General features: G+C 34.0%; 1 protein-coding gene across 3 annotated transcripts in view; it reads right to left on the reverse strand.

Annotated features, from left to right (window-relative positions):
- Positions 1–19,487, reverse strand: part of VPS13A (vacuolar protein sorting 13 homolog A) — a 197,546-nt gene that overhangs the window by 154,307 nt on the left and 23,752 nt on the right. For all 3 annotated transcript variants that reach the window (XM_037149102.2, XM_037149103.2, XM_037149104.2), the window contains exons 6-14: positions 15,920–16,029; positions 15,171–15,230; positions 11,884–11,943; positions 11,596–11,676; positions 6,516–6,573; positions 3,766–3,893; positions 3,469–3,575; positions 1,647–1,818; positions 74–136 (exon numbers count right to left, since the gene is read on the reverse strand). In XM_037149102.2, the coding sequence (XP_037004997.2) occupies positions 74–136; positions 1,647–1,818; positions 3,469–3,575; positions 3,766–3,893; positions 6,516–6,573; positions 11,596–11,676; positions 11,884–11,943; positions 15,171–15,230; positions 15,920–16,029 (839 nt within the window). The remainder of the gene's footprint in view (positions 1–73; positions 137–1,646; positions 1,819–3,468; positions 3,576–3,765; positions 3,894–6,515; positions 6,574–11,595; positions 11,677–11,883; positions 11,944–15,170; positions 15,231–15,919; positions 16,030–19,487) is intronic.

Here is a 19,487-nt window from a genome sequence, read left to right on the forward strand (position 1 = left end):
AACATCACAGCACTTGTCAAATCTGTATCAATCTAGGTTTATATTTACTAACTGAAAGATAATCTGAAATTACCTCAACTTCTGCTTGTTGTCTCACTACAGTTATACTGAATACATCCAGGGTCTTTTCCAACTCCTAAAAATATAAATAAAAATGTGTTTACATAAATAACGTTAGTATATATAATCTGTCAAGTTGCTGTGCTAAAGATACAATGGGAAGCATGAAGCAGATCATCCATCGACATATTTTTATTAAGTTCTGAGAAGCAATAGTTTTTTATATTTATACTTATTTATATATATCAGCTTGGAAATTAGTAATGAAAAACCTTGTGAACAAAGAAATCTTGTATCATGCATAAAAGTTACAACTCTACAAGACTTAGGAAATAACATTCTAAAAGATCCCATACATGCACTGTGTAAAATGACTTTTTAATTTGGGTTTTAACCATAGCTAAGGATAAACATAGTGTCACTTCCAACTAAAAATACAATTATAAAACCTTCATATTATGTGCACAGCACAGTATTATATGTCATCACTGAGATACTCCAACTGGACCTACATACACTTAAAAACTTGTTTTTAAATTGTATGCTTTTCAACATTGTTGTGGCTATTGAAATAAACTGAGATAAGCTAAATCTTTCACCGCATTGCTCTACATGATGTCCATGACTACTTTTGAGAGTTTCATGTGCATTCTACTTTCCCTCCCAAAGAGAAGCAACCATGACCTACTGTTCAAAAAACAGCTCAGGGTTCTACTGTCCAGCAGACTCATCTCAAGTTAAGATCTAAAACTAAGTAAGGAAATCTGTAACTAGCCCAAAAGGCCTCTACAAATTTAAACATTTATACTAGCACAGCTTTTCAGAAAGTCTCCTACTTTGAAAATAACAATAAAACTCAATCTTTAGGTGTTGCTAATTGGAAACTGGCCTGGATTCAGAATGGTTAGCTATACTTTATCCATCTGTAAAGCAGTCCCTTCTAGAATATACTACAATGTTAAAAGATAACATGACTAATATTTAGAGAACTCTCAACATAAATAATTAAATGTAAAGTTGCTGGTAAAAACTAGAAATGCCACAGGAATTAAAAGAAAAAGAGTTCTATGTGGACAGAAAATTCAGAAAAGAGATGGGACTTATGCAGAACTTGAGGGCTGAGTAGAGCTGGGATAGGCAGAGAGATGAGAAAGGCAGATGGAATACATGAGCACAGATGTGGCTATAAGCATAAAACGCATAGAAGACAGGAGATTCTATATGATTAATGCAGTTACACTGTGGTAACAAAAGGGAAATATACTAGTGACGTAAGGCTTAGAAACCAACACAGAGAAATTGGAATCAATGTAGGAAAAACTTTTTAGGCTTTTGAAGTTAGAAGTATCTTAATAATATAAGGCTTCCAGTTACTATTTGCATAGACCCAAATCTCTCCAGATTGAGAATAATCTCAAATTCCAAAAGCTCCCAGGGAAATAGCACCAAAGCTTATATCACCCAACTGACTTTAATCAGGAATAAAAAGAAATCTAAGTAAAAGAGAGACGGAGAATGCTTAGTTGAAATTAGAACAAACAATTAGGAAGTACTAAAAATACTCAACAAGTTTTAAAAATGCTAACCTCCAAAAGGCTGAGAAGTTCACCAGGTGGCTTCTTACTTGTTATTTTTTTCTTATATAGTTCTTTGTATTGCTTCATTTTTTGCCTATGTTCTCTAACATGCTTCCATGACCACATCCGTAAACGGGGGCAAACATTTACTTCAAGAATACCATGTATAGCATAAGCCCACCTAGTTAAAAAAACAGAAAACCCCACACTTAATACCCTCAAACCAACAGTATGAAATAGTTAATATTGCTCCTGCTCTAACATACATATCATTCAGAGAGCATGAAAATGGTATACTGTCTGAGCACTTGCTTTTTTCAAATATCATATTTATTTTCAAAATAATTAATCTTTCCTAAGTGAAAGTAAGCAAAATCCTTTAATTTTGTTACAACAAATAAAGGTCTACAGAAAAACTATTAGAGTATTAATTGGCAAATAGTACTTTAGTCCCCTAAACAGTAAGTAAAAGAGTCAACTGAAATAATTACAACTTCTAGAAACTATGGAAGAACGTAATAACTAGAATAACAAGACTTCTGAATTTCAAAAAAGGATAATACTTTATATACTCCCATAACCTTTACATGTTCAATAATATGCTTAATGTGTATAATAAAGAAATTTAAAAATTTTTAAAGAAACTGATGGACAACAAGCTGAATATAGTATAATTCCAAAAATGCAGTGGATAAATTATATTCTAGTATCTCTAGTTGTAAATCCCATTATAAGTGGAACCTAATCAACACAACAAATAAGCAAGCAAAATATAACCAGAGACACTGAAATAAAGAACAAACTGACAGTAACCAGAGAGGAGGGCGGAGAGGGATATGGGGAAAAAACAGGGGAAGGGCCATCAAGGAACATGTATAAAGGCCACACGGACAAATCCGAAGGGGGCAGTTTCAAGGTGGGGAGGCAAGGATGGGTGCCACTGGGGGCTGTGGTGGGGTGAAAATGGAGACAACCGTACTTGAACAACAACAGAAGAAAGAATCCCTTAACTGAATTTTATTAACATAATAAGCAAAATCAGCTACATAAATTTCTAACTGCAAATCAAACTACAGTTTGTATCAGCCTTTAAAGAATCTTTAAAAAGTCAAGAATTAGCTTTTCTGCTGTATTTTTTAAATCTTAAAAACGTTTTAGCTCAAGCAATTCCACTTATGGATACTTACCTGGAGCAAATGTATAGATAAATAAAAAATGTATGTGTGCCCCAGTTCACTGCCACATTATCTACAATAGCCAGGACATGGAAACAACTTAAGTGTCCATCGATGGAAGAATGAATAAATGCAGTGCAGTGATATGTATACAATGAAATACCGTATTACTCAGCCATAAAAAATAGAATCTTGCCACTTATGATAACATAAATGGACCTTGAGGGCATTTTGCTAAGTGAAGTGAGAGAAAGACAAATGCTGCATGATCTTACTTATATGGAGAATCTTTAAAAAACAAAAACAAAAACAACTGAGCTCACAGATACAGAGAACAGATTGGTAACTCCCAGAGGTAGGGTTTGGGGCAGGCAAACTGGGTAAAGGAGGTCAAAAGGTTCAAGCTTTCAGTTATAAAATAAGTCACAGGGATATAAAATACAGCATGGTGACTATACTTAATATTGTACTGCATATATAAAAGATGCTTAGAGAGTAGATCTTAAAATTTCTTTTCACAAGAAAAACTTTGTAGCTATATATGGTATGAATGGTAACTAAACCTATTATTGTGATCATTGAATCATGTCGTACACCTGAAAGTAATATAATGTATGTCAATTATACTTCAATTTTTAAAATTTAAGACATTTTACCATTCTCTGGCATGGTTGTGAACAGGTACATCAGGTCTGAATTTCCTATATGGAAGATTTTGTGTCATCATATCAACTGATTCAAGAAGCTCCATAAGACTGAAATACTGTAAAAACAAAAAAATTAAAGCTCTTACGTTTCAGGTTTTTTCTAATTACTAAAAACAAAAGTTAAATTACTGACCCCCTAAAAAAGTTAACAATGTAACATTAAGAATTTCTGAAAACCATTTAAAATCTTAGTTCTATTTCTATCAAACTATAACTCACAATTTAAAATACCATTTAAAAAGTCACCTGTGGTTTATTAAATTCAATTGCTATGTCATGTAACTCAACATCCAGGTTTATCTTGGGGGCAGAAAAGTCGAAATCAGATCGGCGATTCATCTGAAGTTTGGCATTAGCAGATATGGGGCGAAACACTGAAAAATAATACAAATTTTTATAAACTAAGTTATATTTCAAGAGTTTCAAAGTACTCATGGGACCAAGTTGAAAATATTAATTTTCATTTCTTATATATCCTTTCCACGGTCTCTGTATTTCCCCAGGGCTATGATTTGGTCAGGTGAACTGTCACTTAATTGGTGAAAAAGTTTCTTTTATCTTTTTCCTATCTATAAATCATATTGTCATCCATCTATAAGTACAATAAAGGCTAACTAAACTCCCCCTCAGGACACTAACATAAGCTGTGAAAGCAAGAATGCTCTCTAAAAGGCAAAAGAGTCCAATATAGTAGCTTTAAAAACAATACACAGTTTTAAGGAAGGAAGGTACATGAGTAATGCAGGAAAAGAGATTATACAGGGGTGGTGAATAATGCAATAATTAATAAATAAATAATACAAGAATAAACTGTTTCACATACTCACAGCTGTAAACCTACTTTTGCCCACCCCATATTAAACCACTGACTTTCATTGTATAATTATAATTTCTGAATTTCTAATCAGCTTCTCTGTATCCATCTGTTTTCCCCTTTTAAATTGAAAAAGAAGAAGAGAAAAGATGAGTGAGAGTTTGCTCAGGATAACCTCCTTAGCTCAACTCATAACCTAAGACAGATTTCTCTCAACTCTTTGTATTGAGTGCCCAAAAAGAATGAGAAGAACACAGAGGAAGACAAGTAATAGCAGAATCTAAATAAAGATCAACTATTAAATTATAATCTAATTTATACACTGATACTATATCTCTCATTTTAATCATCCCTGAGGCCTAGCACTTAATTTTTTACATATTAAGCATTCAAACATACTTTTAAGTTGAATGGAACATTAGCATAAATAAAATATAATCTTAAAAAAGAGAAAAAAGCTATTCACTAATAGATCATCAGTTAAGTTCATTATGGTACATATATACAACAAAATACTATACAGTTAAAAATGAGAAATCTTTGTATGTATATAAATGTAAGGTACAGTAAGTCTAAAAAGTATATGTATAAAGTAAAAATATTAGTATTTGAAAAATAAAATTATTCTTCTCTCCAACTTTAATTCTTGTTTTACATAAAAGCTATACCACCCATATGTCCCTAGTTGCAATTAACTACCCATCTCTGTGCTACACACCCTCTTCTACCTCTCTCAGACTTTAGCTGTGGCAACTCTAATTTCCAAGTGATTTCAATACACAAATGATCTTTCCAAAATCATGGTCTCTCAGTTCCTTGGGTTCCTCCACCCTTACCTTACCTACTAGACCCAACTGCACCACTATCCTCAACCACCCTATAAACTTGGTCTCAAGCATCAAACTCTCCTTACCACCACCACTGCCTATCTCTCTAGTATTCCAATACCAATCCTTCAAGTTCTGGGGGATGTACATTCATTGATCCCCTCTCTGTCCTTCACCTCTGCTTCATATTCTCAGTTCCCTCCCTACCCTATTGAAATACCATAATTAATTACTTCAATAATTCCAACCAATGAGCCATGGCCGTGCCTTTTCCAACAAGTTCTAGACTCCAGTGCTGAGGAAAGCAGACTCTCCTCTTTGAACACTCCATCTCAGTCGTTGATTAGGAGCTATTTCTTCTATCGACTACTCCTTGATTCTTTAGATTTCTCTCTACTTTTCAACAATATTTCCTTTGTTAATCCAATCCCATTACACAAATTGTAATGCTTTAAACTGTCCCTACTCAAAATACATTTTGGTTTCTCTCTCTCTTCATTGGACCTGACTGATACAGTTGAAAATGACAGTTTAAGAAAGAAAAAGAAGTCAAACCTAAAGTGACAGATTTGAGAATCCACACACATTGCAAACAACCCCATCTGTTCTTAATGTTTTCTTTGAGGAGAGAATCAAGAAAATGAAACCAATTCAAAACCATGAAAATAATATTTTAAGAGTGAACACAAAGGGAGCCACTTCAAAAAATTAATAAAGAATATTTATGAAAGTAGAAGTACACAAAAACACACCACTAAAGTCAGAAAAAGAAATACTTTCAGGAAGGAGAGTCATGGTTAATGACACTGTCAGTCAATCCAAGAACTAAGTTATCCACTGCCAATCGGTAGTTATCGAGTGCCTTCAGGGTAAAAGAAACAGTCCTCCATTTCTCTGCATATTTTAGTAACTTATTTCTGACTGTTAAAGTACTATATGTTCATTTAAGAAGATTTAAAACCAGATAAAAATATAAAAAGAAAAATTTTAAGTAGCCATTTTTTAAATAGTAAGATCACACTGTAGACGACAGCAGCTAGCCTCACTAAACTGTATCTACCGTGTCAAAATGTCTTTAAAAGGCATCATAATTCTTATTAAGTAGTCCTTAGAGACTTCACAATTTACTAGCAACCCCTCTTATTGCAAATTATTCTTTCCTGGTTTTGATATATAGCCTGTAGCTCAACAACAATGAATAATATGTGTTTTGCTTTTGCATATATATATATAAATACATTTAATTACATAATAAAACTGACATAAAATATCACAATAATATCAATAATGTTTATTTAAAGTTTATGCTGATGAAAAAATAAAATATGCAATTTTTATTTTGGAACTGTACTTACCAAAATCATAACCGCCTGGAACAATATTTTCATTGACAATGCCAGTCTTCAAGCTGTCCTATTAAAAAACAATTGCTTTTATTTCTATTAAGGCCAATATATCTTCATCTTTACAAAATCCTATTATATGCAAAATTAAAGTTTAAAAGTTTAAAAAAACAAACAGGAGGATTTAGATATAAAAATATTACAGTGGTTAGATAATATTTCATTAGACAATAACTCATAAAAGAATATCTTAGAAATATTGAGATTTATGTGTGTGTTTAAACATACAAGCACATATATAAAATTTAACAAAATTTGATATCTACTTATGATTAATATGATTAGATATAATAAAAGGTTTATATCATAAACCTGCAGCTAATATCACACTCAATAGTAAAAAGCTGAAAGCTTTTCCTCTAAGATCGGGAATAAGACAAGGATGCCCCCTATCACTGCTTTTATTTAACATTGTACTGGAAGCCATAGTCAGAAAAATTAAGCAAGAAAAAGAAAAGCCATCCCAACTGGAAAGGAGGAAATAATACTGTCACTATTTAGATAACATGATATTATTTATAACATCTCCAAAGACTCCACTCAAAAAAACCTGTTAGAATATGCAAATTCAGTAAAGATGCAGGATAAAAAATTTCTTCTACACTAGTATCAAACGATAAGAAAGTAAAATTAAGAAAACAATACCATTTATAACTTCATCAACAAGAATAAAATACCTAGGAATAAATCTACTAAGGAGGTGAAAGATGTCTGAAAACTATAAAACTATACACTGAAAACTATAAAACTTTGATGAAAGAAATTGAAGACACAAATAAATAGGAAGATATTCCACACTCAAGATTGGAAAAATTAATATTGTTTAAATATCCATACTATCCAAAGCAATCTACAGATTTGATGCAATCCTTATCAAATTTCCAACTACATTTTTCACAGAAAGAAAACAATCATAAATTTTATACGGAATCACAAAATCCCAAATAGCCAAAGCAATCTTGGGAAACAAGAACAAAGCTAGAGGCATGACACTCCTTGATTTCAAACTCTACTGCAAAGCTACAGTAATCAAAGCAGTATAGTACTAGAACAAAAGCAGACCCACAGATCAGTGCATTTATCAGTCTCTAATAAAACAGGGAATCCAGAAATAAGTTCCTACACATGCTTAACTAACTTAAACTTACTACAAATGATTAAACTTGGGAAAACTGTACAGACAACATGCAAAAAAATAAAACTGCACCATCTTATACCATAATCAAAAATTAACTCAAAATGGATTAAAAATTTTAATGCAAGGCCTGAAACCATAAAACTTTTAGAAAAGAATCATACATGGTAAGCTCCATGACATCTGTCTTATTGATGACTTTTTTGGATGTCACTCCAAGAACAAACACAACAAAAACAAAAAGAAAAACAAGTAGGACTACATCATCTGCATAGCAAGGGAAACAATAAACAAACTAAAAAGGCAACCTACTGAATGGGAGAAAACCTACTGATAAGGGGTCAATATCCAAAATACATAAAGAACTGATACAATTAAAAGTAGGTAAAACAATCAATCTGATTAAAAAATGAGCAGAGGGTCAAAGAAAGCATACAGATGGCCAACAGGTACATGAAAAAATGCTCAACCTCACTAATCAGGGAAATGCAAATCAGATGACAATATAATATTACCTAATTCTTCTTCAAATGAGTATTAACAAAAAGACAAGAAATAACAAGTGTTGGAAAGAATATGAGGAAAAGGAAACCTTTGTGCAATGCTGATGGAATGTAAATTGTTGCAACCAGTATGGAAAACAGTATGGAGATTCCTCATAAAATTAAACATAGAACTACCATATGACCCAGCAATTTCACATCTGGGTATTTATCCAAATAAAACAAAATCACTATCTCAAAAACTGTGAATTCAGTTCACTGCAACATTATTTACACTTTTTATACAATACAGAAACAACTAAATATCCATCAACAGATGAATTAATAGAAAATGTGGCCATATATGTAACAAAATATAATTTAGCCATAGAAAAATAAGGGAATCTTGCCATTAGAGACAACACAGGTGGACCTTGAAGGCAGTACAATGAATAGAATATGTCAGGCAGAGAAAGACAAATATTGCATGACCTCACTTATATGTGGACTCTACAAAGAAAACTCATTAATATAGAGAATAAACTGGTGGTTGCCAAGGGCAGAGGATAGGTGGAAGCAAAATGGGTGATAGGAATCAAAATGTACAATCTTCTAGTTATAAAATAAATAAGTAGAGGGGATTTAACATACAGCATCATTGACTACAGTTAATAATGCTGCATTGCACATTTAAAAGTTGCCAAGAGAATGTTAAAAGTTCCCATCTCAGGAGCATTCAGGCCAAGATGGAGGTGTAGGCAGATAACCTTTGCCCCCTTGCACAACCAAAAGAAGGAAACAACCAATCTAAAAATAAAGAACAACCAGAACTGTCAAAAAATTGAACTGTATGGAAGCCCAACAATCAAGAAGTTAAAGAAGAAACAATCATCCAGACTGGCAGGAGGGGTGGAGATGTGTGGCAAGGTGGCAGCTGGTAGACAGGCAGGCAAGGCAGCTGAGAGATGAGAGAGAGGCACTGTTCCTTCTCTGATCTCTCCCCCACATACAGCAGCACGACACATGGGTTGCCTCACCCTGGTGAATACCTAAGGCTCTGCCACTTACAACAAAACACATGTGCAAGACATGGAAATAGGGTCCAAATGAAAGAACAGAGCAAAACTCCAGAAAAAGAACTAAGTAAGTGATGCAGAGATAGCCAACCTATCCGATGCAGAGTTCAAAACATTGGTATTCAGGATGCTCACAGAAATGACTGAGTACAAACGCAAAATAAAGGAAGAAGTGAAGGCTATACAAAATGAAATAAAGAAAAAAACACAAGGAGCCAACAATGAAGGGAAGGAAGCCAGGACTCATATGCTTTGGAACAAAAGGAAGAAATAAACATTCAGCCAAAACAGAATGAGTAAACAAGAATTCATAAAACGAGGAGAGGCTTAGGAACCTTCAGGACAACTTTAAACATTCCAACATCCGAACATGGGGTGCCAGGAAGAGAAGAAGAAGAACAAGAAATTAGAAACTTATTTGAAAAAATAATGAAAGAAAACTTCCCAATGTGGCAAAGGAAATAGACTTCCAATAAGTCCAGGAGGCTCAGAGAGTCCCAAACAAGTAAGACACAAAGAGGGCCACACCAAGACACATCATAAATAAATTACTCAAGATTAAAGATAAGGAGAGAATCTTAAAAGTAGCAGAAGAGTGTTACCTGCAAAGTAGTTCTGAGACTCTGAGCTGATTTCTCGAAAGACTCTGAGATGATTTCTCAAAAGAAACATTACAGGCAAGAAGGGGCTGGTAAGTTTTGAAGTCATGAAAGCAAGGATCTACATCCAAGATTACTCTACCCAGCAAAGCTATTTTTTAGAATAGAAGAGTAGATAAAGTGATTCCCAGATAAGGTCAAGTTAAAAGAGTTCATCATTACCAAGCCCTATTACATGATATGTTAAAGGGACTTATCTAAGAACAAGAAGGTCAAAACTATGAACAGTAAAATGACAACAAACTCACAACTATCAACAACTGAACTTAAAAAAACAAACTAAGCAACAATTAGAACAGGAAAGATTAACAGAAATAGAGATTACATGGAGGGTTATCAGCAGGGAGGGGGAGGGTGGATAATGGGGAAAAGGGTACAGGGAATAAGAGGCATAATTGGAAAATACAAAATAGATATGGGGAGGTTAAGAATAGTATAGGAAATGAAGCAGCAAAAAAACTTATATGTACAACCCATGAACTTAAATTAAAGGGGGGCAGTGCTGGAGGGTTTGGGGGTACCGGGCAGAAGAGGACAAAGGGGAGAAAAAATGGGACATCTGTAACAGCATAATCAATAAAATACACTTTTAAAAAAGTTCCCATCTCAGGCAAAAAGTATTTTTATTTTTATTCTTACTCTATTACAGTTGTCCCAGTTTTTGCCACTTGCCCTCCTCTGCCCAGCCCATGAAAAAAAATTTTCCAACTATGTATGATGACAGATGTTAACTACAATTATTGAGGTGATTATTTTGTAATATATGCAATATCAAATCATTATGATGAAACTAGTATAATGTTTTATGTCAATTATTAAAAACAAGCTGTCTATACATGTTCATGTACAGACACTTACAAGGTCTGTCCAGAAAAAGTCTACCCATTGTTAATATAATGAGAACAGTTGGTACAATAGCAATGTTAACCTGGAAACCAAGGAAAGTGGACCAGAATGCCCATCTGTGAACAATAACTTCACTGTACTAGTCAGTGAGGGCAGTAGATGCCGTTGGGTGAGCATGTGTACTGTGTGGCCATCATACTCAAAATGACTGAGGAAAGCAATGAATCTGCATTAAATTTTGTGTTAAGCCTGAACATTCCTCCATAGAAACTTCAGATGATTCAGAAGGCTGCAGCTATGGGCAACTGGTGGTGTGGCAGCACACAATGATGTGCCCCCTCATGCATCATGTCTTGTGAAGAGTTTTTTGATGAAACATCGAATCACCCAGGTGACTCAGCCCCCCTACAGCCCAGATTTGGCATCCTGTGACTTCTGGCTTTTCCCAAAACTAAAATCACCTTTGAAAGGGAAGAGATTTCAGATTATTGATGAGATACAGGAAAATACAACAAGGCAGCTGATGATGATTAGGAGAACTATGTGAGGTCTCAAGGTGCCTACTTTGAAGGGAACTGAAGCATCATTGTCCTGTGTACAATGTTTCTTTTGTCTTCTATCTTCTTCAATAAATGTCTCTAGTTTTATCATTGTGTGGCTGGATACTTTCTGGACAGACCTCATATGCATTCACCTATTTCTGTAAATTCTGCTAACAGATTTGGCCTTAAAAAAATTATCACTCACTACTGTATGTTAAATAAATGACAATGAAAAAAGCTTTATACAAAATACAGTATCAACATATGTGTATAACATATAAAAATTACTTACCAACGAATCATCATAATTAGTAAGATAAAACATCTGAGACTTCACATTCCAATAGGCAAAAAGGTTATCCAATCGGATTAACTGAAAATAAACAGTTTATTATAGGTCTCATTTTCTTTGAAGGATCTTTAACACATGCTATTTTCAGAAGTCCCAAACAATTCAGTCATATAACAGAGTTAAGCGAGTAAACACAATTCACATAAGTTCATGTTATATATTACCATTAGCTTTTCTAAAAGTCTCTTTCATCAACTCTCTAGGTTGACAAAATAGAATATTTATTACCTTACGAAATAGTTTCTCAGTTTCATCTTGTAAACAAGGAACCCAGTTTTGATCAGTCGTCTGAAAAGGAAAAACGGTAGTAAAACTGTCATTTCCATGTCATGTGTGGCAGAGTGATAAATCATATCTATCATGTCCTAGACCAATTTCCCATGAAATATCCTCGGATATTAACTGAACATAAGAAGGTCTGTTTTCAAGGAGCTCCTTGCTGATTGAAGCAATTACAAAGAAGTACCACTATACAGGTTAAATACACAGTGCTGGGAGAACACAGTATGAGCCTCAAACTTGAGATGTGATGAAGAAAGTGATGTCTAACCTAATATATGACACACGAATAGAAATTACTGACTCTAAGATCCCCAGGGAATGATTCATCCTAAAAAGATGTGCAAATACATGACAGGTTCAGAGAACTTAAGGAGCCCAGTATGACCAGAAAACATAATGCAAAACAAAAGAGCTGAAACCAGGTATGTTACTTGGGATCAGATTACAAAAGGATTATAAATGACTTGAAGACAAAACTATGAACTTTATTCTAAAAGCAACAAAAAGCCACTGAGGACAATAAAGTGATCCGGTACTCATTTAAAAAGACGGTTTTCATTTTTTTGTAGAACTGAATGAATTAGAACAATGATTCTCAAACTTTCTTTTGCAATAGAATCACACAGAGCATTTTTAAAACATGGAATGCTAGGGCCATTCCTGTTTCTATTTGAATACATCTAGGCTGGGAGACAAATTTCCAGGACCTCCAAAGAGGATGGTCAAAACCACTGCTGTCACAGTCACCAATGACTTTCACAATGCCAAATCCAACAGTTAATTCTCCATCCTTAATTTTTCAACATAAGAGCATCATTTGCCACTTTACCCCACTCAACTTTATTGAATAACTTCATATGGCTTTTCCTTTTTTCTTTTCATTTTATTTCTTTAAATATATTTTATTGATTATGCCATTACACTTGTCCTATTCCCCCCTTCATTCCCCTCCACCCTGCACACCCCCTTTGCTACCATTCCCCCCCTTTAGTTTATGTCTACAAGTCACAAGTTCTTTAGATTCTATATTTCCCCTACTATTCTTGCCCTCCCTCGTCTATTTTCTACCTACTGTCTATGCTACTTATTTTCTGTACCTTCTCCCCCCTTCTCCTTCTCCCACTCCCCTGTTGCTAACCCTCCATGTGATCTTCATTTCTATGGTTGTGCTCCTGATCTAGCTGTCCTCTTTGTTTGCTTTTGTTTTAGGTGTGGTTGTTAATAACTATGAGTTTCCTGTCCTTTCATTGTTCATCTTTTTTATCTTCTTTTTCTTAGATAAGTCCCTTTAATATTTTTCATTATAAGGGCTTGGTGATGATGAACTCCTTGAATTTGACCTTATCTGAGAAGCACTTTATCTGTCCTTCCATTCTAAATGAAAGCTTTGCTGGAAAGAGCAATCTTGGATGTAGGTCTTTGGATTTTATGACTTGGAATACTTCTTTCTAGCCCCTTCTTGCCTGTAAGGTCCCTTTGAGAAATCAGCTGATAGTCTGATGGACACTCCTTTGTAGGTGACTGTCCCCCTATCTCTTGCTGCTTCTGGGATTCTCTCCTTCATTTTAACCTTGGCTAATGTAATGATGATGTGCCTTGGTGTGTTCCTTCTTGGGTACAACTTCTTTGGACTCTCTGAGCTTCCTGGATTTCCTAGAAGTCTATTTCCTTTGCCAGATTGGGGAAGTTCTCCTTTATTATTTGTTCAAATAAGTTTTCCACTTGTCTCTCTTCTTCTTCCCCTTCTTATACCCCTGTAATTCATTATGACTCAAGAACAGCTCAGAGCCCCAGAGTCAATACTTCTAAGCGACCAAGAGATAGCCAACCTATCAAATGCACAGTTCAAAACACTGGTGATCAGGATGATCCCAGAACTGGTTGATTTTAGTCACAAATTAGAGGAACAAATGAAGGGTAAACTAATTGAAATGAAGGGAAATGCACAGGAAACCAATAGTAATGGAAAGGAAACTGGGACTCAAATCAAGGGAGCAGACCAGAAGGAAGAAAAAAATGACCAAACAGAAAAGTATGAAGAAACAAGAATTCAAAAAAAGGAGGAGAGGCTTAGGTACCTCTAGGACATGTTTAAATGCTCCAACATGTGACTTTTTCTTTTGCTTGTAGTGGGCCCATGTGTTAAACAGTAGTCACACATGCCCTGGCTGGGTGGCTCAGTTAGTTGAAGCATTGTCCCGTACACTAGATAAGGTTGCAGGTCGATCCCTGGTTGGGCTCATATGGGAGGCCGCCAATAGATGCTTTTCTCTCACACACTGACGTCCCTCTTTCCACACCCTCTCCCTCTCTCTACACTCAGTAAACAGATTCTTAGGTGAGGGTAAGAAAATAAAGACCAAAAATAAATCATACACAAAAAACCCAATGGATATAACAAATAAAGCATGTAATAAAACACCACATGGCAGTTAAACTGAGTGAACCGAACTACACGCTGGCAACACAGATGTCAAAAACATTGTGAAAAGAAAAAGGGAACTTATAGAAGCGTATAAAATACTTATGTAAAACTTTAAAAAATCTACCAAATACTATATAAAATTTTAATGGCTATATTATATGAAATTTAAAAACTTAGGACATTACCTCTGCAGTAGGAGGAAAGTGTAGTAGTAGAGAACAAATATAATATTTAAACTTTATTTGTAGCAGTTTATTCTTTTAAAGTATTTAAAACTTTGTGAAGAGAAAAAGGGAATTTATAGACAAATAAGTCAAACCAAATGACAAATTTAACAAGGAGTCATTCTGGTTGCAGAATGATTATGAAGCAAATGTTTCATAATCCACTGCATACTTCTATACTTATAAATTCTTCAATCTGAAAAATTAGAAAGATGATTATTATTATTGGTGGTGAGGACATGGTGATTTGTTTCTTTACACTCTTCATGACATACCAAAGTTTCTAAAATAAACATTTATAACTTTTATACACACTCAGAAATGGATTCTTTTAAGTAAAAAAGTATCAACTATGATAATTAGCAAATAAAAACAGGCCCTCATATTTTAACTTGAATTTGATTACCACCATGATTTTAAATGTGAAATTACCTATCCTCATTTCTAATCTCATCTATGAATTTTCTGTACCAATTCTATATAGATGCCTATTTTTTGATGGCGGCATAAGTAAATAGTAATTAGTAGTCTGATTATCCATACTACACATTAAATATGGTTAAATTTATTTTTAAATAAAGTACCTGCATGCTGAGATTTTGAAGGGAAATACCAAATGAGAGTGGGTTTTCTCGATTTGTGATCTAAAGAGGAAACACAGTAAATTTTACTCAGATTTTTAGTAGTGGAACAAAATTCACATTTTAAAAAAAGTTCACTTTCTGGGAAGTATGCCATTTCAAGCATTTGAAAACACTTTAATATTTTTCAGAACAATTTTTATTCATATATTTTTCCTAATACAGTACAAATTAAAGTAGTATCAATGCATCAGTGTTGTAGAGTAATAATATACCTACACAATGTATTTCAGTTTACAAAAAAAAGCTTATAAACAAATGATTTACCCTCGCAATAGTACTATAAGAAGCTATTTATTATGTGTTTTAGAGAGAATACATGATCTATTTGAGATCAATTATTTAAGTCCTGTTCTACTGATTCCTAGACCAGTGCTTGACACAGGAGATAAATATTGTATGATTTGAATATATTAAAAATACATAATAGCTAAATTCATAACCCCCACCTATCAAAGGTGATAAGAAAGGCATTTTTTCCAATATCTAATGTTTGAACATTTTACAAAAATATAATCAAGACAGTAAGGACTGCAAATTACAACTACAGTTAAAGAAAGAAAGATCATGTCATCTTTAGCCCTATCCCTCCACTTCCCAAAATCTAATAGGCTGGCTTCTACAAAGCAGGTTTCAATAAACAGTAGAATATCTATAAATATAAAAACAAGTATCATCTATTAAATACTTACATCATCTTCGTAACGAATATGGATGTTGGAAATTTTCACTTGAAGATTTTTTATGATCTGAGTAATTAATTTTTCTGTGAAAGTGTCCTGTCTCTCCACCAGGTGTTTTTCTAGAATTACAAATATTTCTTTTTTAACTTGAATGAAAAATATACTCAATAAATGTCCACATACTGAGGTAAAATAAATGTTACCTTGTTAAAGAAAAAAATCTATATATGCAGATTTGCTTTCCAAAAGTCTTTGGTACCAAAGACTTTCAAAAGCAACTAAAAACACGGTGTTCAAAAACTAGCTTCTTGTTCAGAGAAACTAAAGTCAACCTTGCAGAATGTATTGGTATTAAATTGAATAGCTTCCCTCTGTTAACTATACCTGAATAAATAAAGATATGAAAAACAATTAAGATTGTTAGGTAAGAATTATAATAGAATTCAATGAGAAAAGACAGAGAGAGCAGCAAAGACGGACTTTCTATTAAAATTAATGGTAACGTCATAAGTTGTCTGTTGTTAGATGTGTAAAACAGTTGAATACAATCCTCGTCCTGAAGACTACAAAATATAATTATTTCCCTCTCTCCTTCCCAGCAAGAATGAAGTTCATCATCTTTTTTCCCCTAAAAACTATATTTACTATCTCCAGTTTCAATACTTTTTAGGGAAACAGCAAGAATAAGAAATTGAGGTTCCTAGTCTTTTTAATATGCCTTTGATAACAATGAGTTACTACCCTTTTTCTCCCCCACTTAAAAATGCCAGTGAAAGCTCTCTCCTTTCCTCTTCCTGGTCCTATTCTACCTGCACATACGTGTTACCTATCTTTTCCTCTCATGACCAACTACTCCCTAACTCAGCTGGCGTAGGAGGCCTTAAAGGAAAGCTGGTGAAAATGTCAGTGTGAGTGAATGAGAAGTAAACATATTTGAATATAAGAACTTTAGAATTAGTAAGTACATACAAGCTCTTTGACAACAGAGGTTTTTAATCTTTAAATCACACCACTACTTAATAAAACCCTTTACTCTATAAATTTGTTCATTCAATTAAATGCTAAATCTTTCTTTGATTATCCATTAGTTCCCTCCTGATTTCTTTTTCCAGCTCAGATTCCATAATTTATTTCACCAATACTTTAAAGTCTTGGTCTTTTTTTCTCATTTTCTTCTGTCGATACAGCTCCAACCCTGAATAAAACCAACTATCTATGTTTAATATCAACACACCCATGTCTTGCCAGGTGAGCACTGCAGGAGAAAAATCACAATAGGGCAGACTAGAATTACGGTAAATTAGCCATCCCCAATTTCTACCAACCAGCGGCCTTGCTACAATTCTCCAGTCAACTTGTTCACTCTCTCCAGAACAACTATTTAAAAATTATTTTTGAATTTCCTCAAAGTTCCAACAACCTTCCCACTGCTCTCTTAGTACATGACATTGCTTCCAACTTTGGAAGAAATAGAAGCTCCTTTTCTGAAATCATCAATCAAAATATCTATTTCTAAGGTGACCAATGACCTCTGTATCTTAAATAAAATGATTATTTCCTAATCCTATATTCACCTGGTATCTCAGTAGGATCTGATACATTTTTCTTCCTAAAACACCCTTTTTCCCATGGAATCATAATCTCCACATTTCCTTCTACTTATTTGACCACTCCTCCTTGGTCATCTTTTTCTTGGTCATTGTATTCTCCTCTATACAATCATAAAATGTGGGATTTCCTTAGGGCTCAGTGCTAGGATGGATTCTCTTCTCATTCTACACTGCTGCTACAGGAATAGTGTCCACACCTTATAGTTTAAAATATGCTGGTAATTCTCACATATATATTGGATAATGTAGGAAGTGAGATACAATCACAGAGAAGTTGGTATTCAGTAAACTACAAATAGGTCAGTATGGCTGGAGCAAACAATAGAGGAGATACGAGAGAAGCAATAATGAGGCTGGAGAAGTAGGCAGGATTCAAATCACAAGAGCTTTTATATATCATGCGTAAGAGTTCAAACTTCTACATTGTAACAATAAGGTATCTCTGATCAATTTTAAGCATGGTTAAACAGTTGTCTTTTAGACCTAAGTATATATAGAAATAGGAGGGACATCTGATTAAACATGATGGATTGTATCTAAGAGGAATATTTTCCTATTTTTCAGTAAAACTCCATAACGCAAAAAGTAAAGGTTAAAATAGATAAATGCAGAAGGCCAAAAGAAAGAGTATAAGAGAAAGAATATATAAGAAATAGATAGCTTCAAAAAATTAGAAGCTGGAAAGCAGATGGCCTTAGCCAACTCAGAAAAGAAATTCATTCCTAAATGCCCATAGACAGAGATAACAATGAAACACAAGATGAGCCAAAAAAAAAAAAAAAAAAAAAGAAGAAGGGAAGGGAAGGGAAGGAGAAGGGGGGGCGGAAAAGGGAAGGGAAAGGGAAAGAGAAAGGAGGAAAGGGAGGAAGGAATTAACAAACCCTGGAAAGATTTAGGAACTGGAGTCCTCAGAAAACATGAATAGTAAAAAGAATGGTGGAGGGGTATAATACACAGATTGATTGAGTCTGTATAATGAGCAGTTAGAGACTTCCAGGTACTCACTCTCCTTCTCCCAGCCCACATAGCAAAGCAACTACCCTTTTCCTACACCAATAAACAAGGAAGGGTTTATTCTAGAGAAAATTAACGTGGCAGGCTCCAACTCTGAAATCACATAGATGAAGGTACCGGGAGATTTTATCACACCAAAAACACATAAGTAAAAAGATCTATATAATAAACAACCAGACCCAGATCAACCTACTATTGCCAAGCAAATAATAAAGCTGTACCAAAAAATATATGTAATCAGAGAATATTATTTGGATCAGTGGTAAACTCTTATATAAAGCCATGGGAACATAAACAATGAACACTGATTTACACAAAAATGTGACATATCTATACTGGGAATACGGAAAAGAGGTTAATCTTCATAGTACATAAAATTAAGTTTATATATAAAATGATATATAAATATAATAAATCAAGTAATAAAGACATAATCATCTTATGTAGCCATTTGGAAATAAACAAAAAAACCCAAACCCTTAAAAACATGAAAATAGATCTATAAGGAGTAGTTAAGCCAGGAGACAGAATTTCCTTAAATTATAGGTCATAAACTACTATTTATCTTTTAAATCAACGTATATGTATTTATTCTCTCTCAATAAAATTTAAAAAATTAAAGGAAAAATCCTAGAAGACTTAGGAAAGAGAGGACTGGAGGACAGCTGATGATGATTGGGAGAACTGTGTGAGGCCCCAAGGTGCCTACTTTGAGGGGGACTGAGGTGGCATTGTCTTGTGTACCATGTTTCTTGTATCTTGTATCTGCTTCAATAAATGTCTGCATTTTTCATGTTACATGGCTGGATACATTCTGGACAGGCCTCATATTTATTTTTAAGATGTTTAATTTTTTAATGAAGGACAGAGGAGAAGATCAACAAATGACTAGGTTAGAAACATGATTTTATGTTAGAAGATAAATGCTACAGTATATTTACATGCTAAGAAGA

The sequence above is a fragment of the Artibeus jamaicensis genome, unplaced genomic scaffold (genome assembly GCF_021234435.1).
Source record: "Artibeus jamaicensis isolate MK-2021 breed Jamaican fruit bat unplaced genomic scaffold, CSHL_Jam_final scaffold_1964, whole genome shotgun sequence".
NCBI lineage: Eukaryota > Metazoa > Chordata > Mammalia > Chiroptera > Phyllostomidae > Artibeus > Artibeus jamaicensis.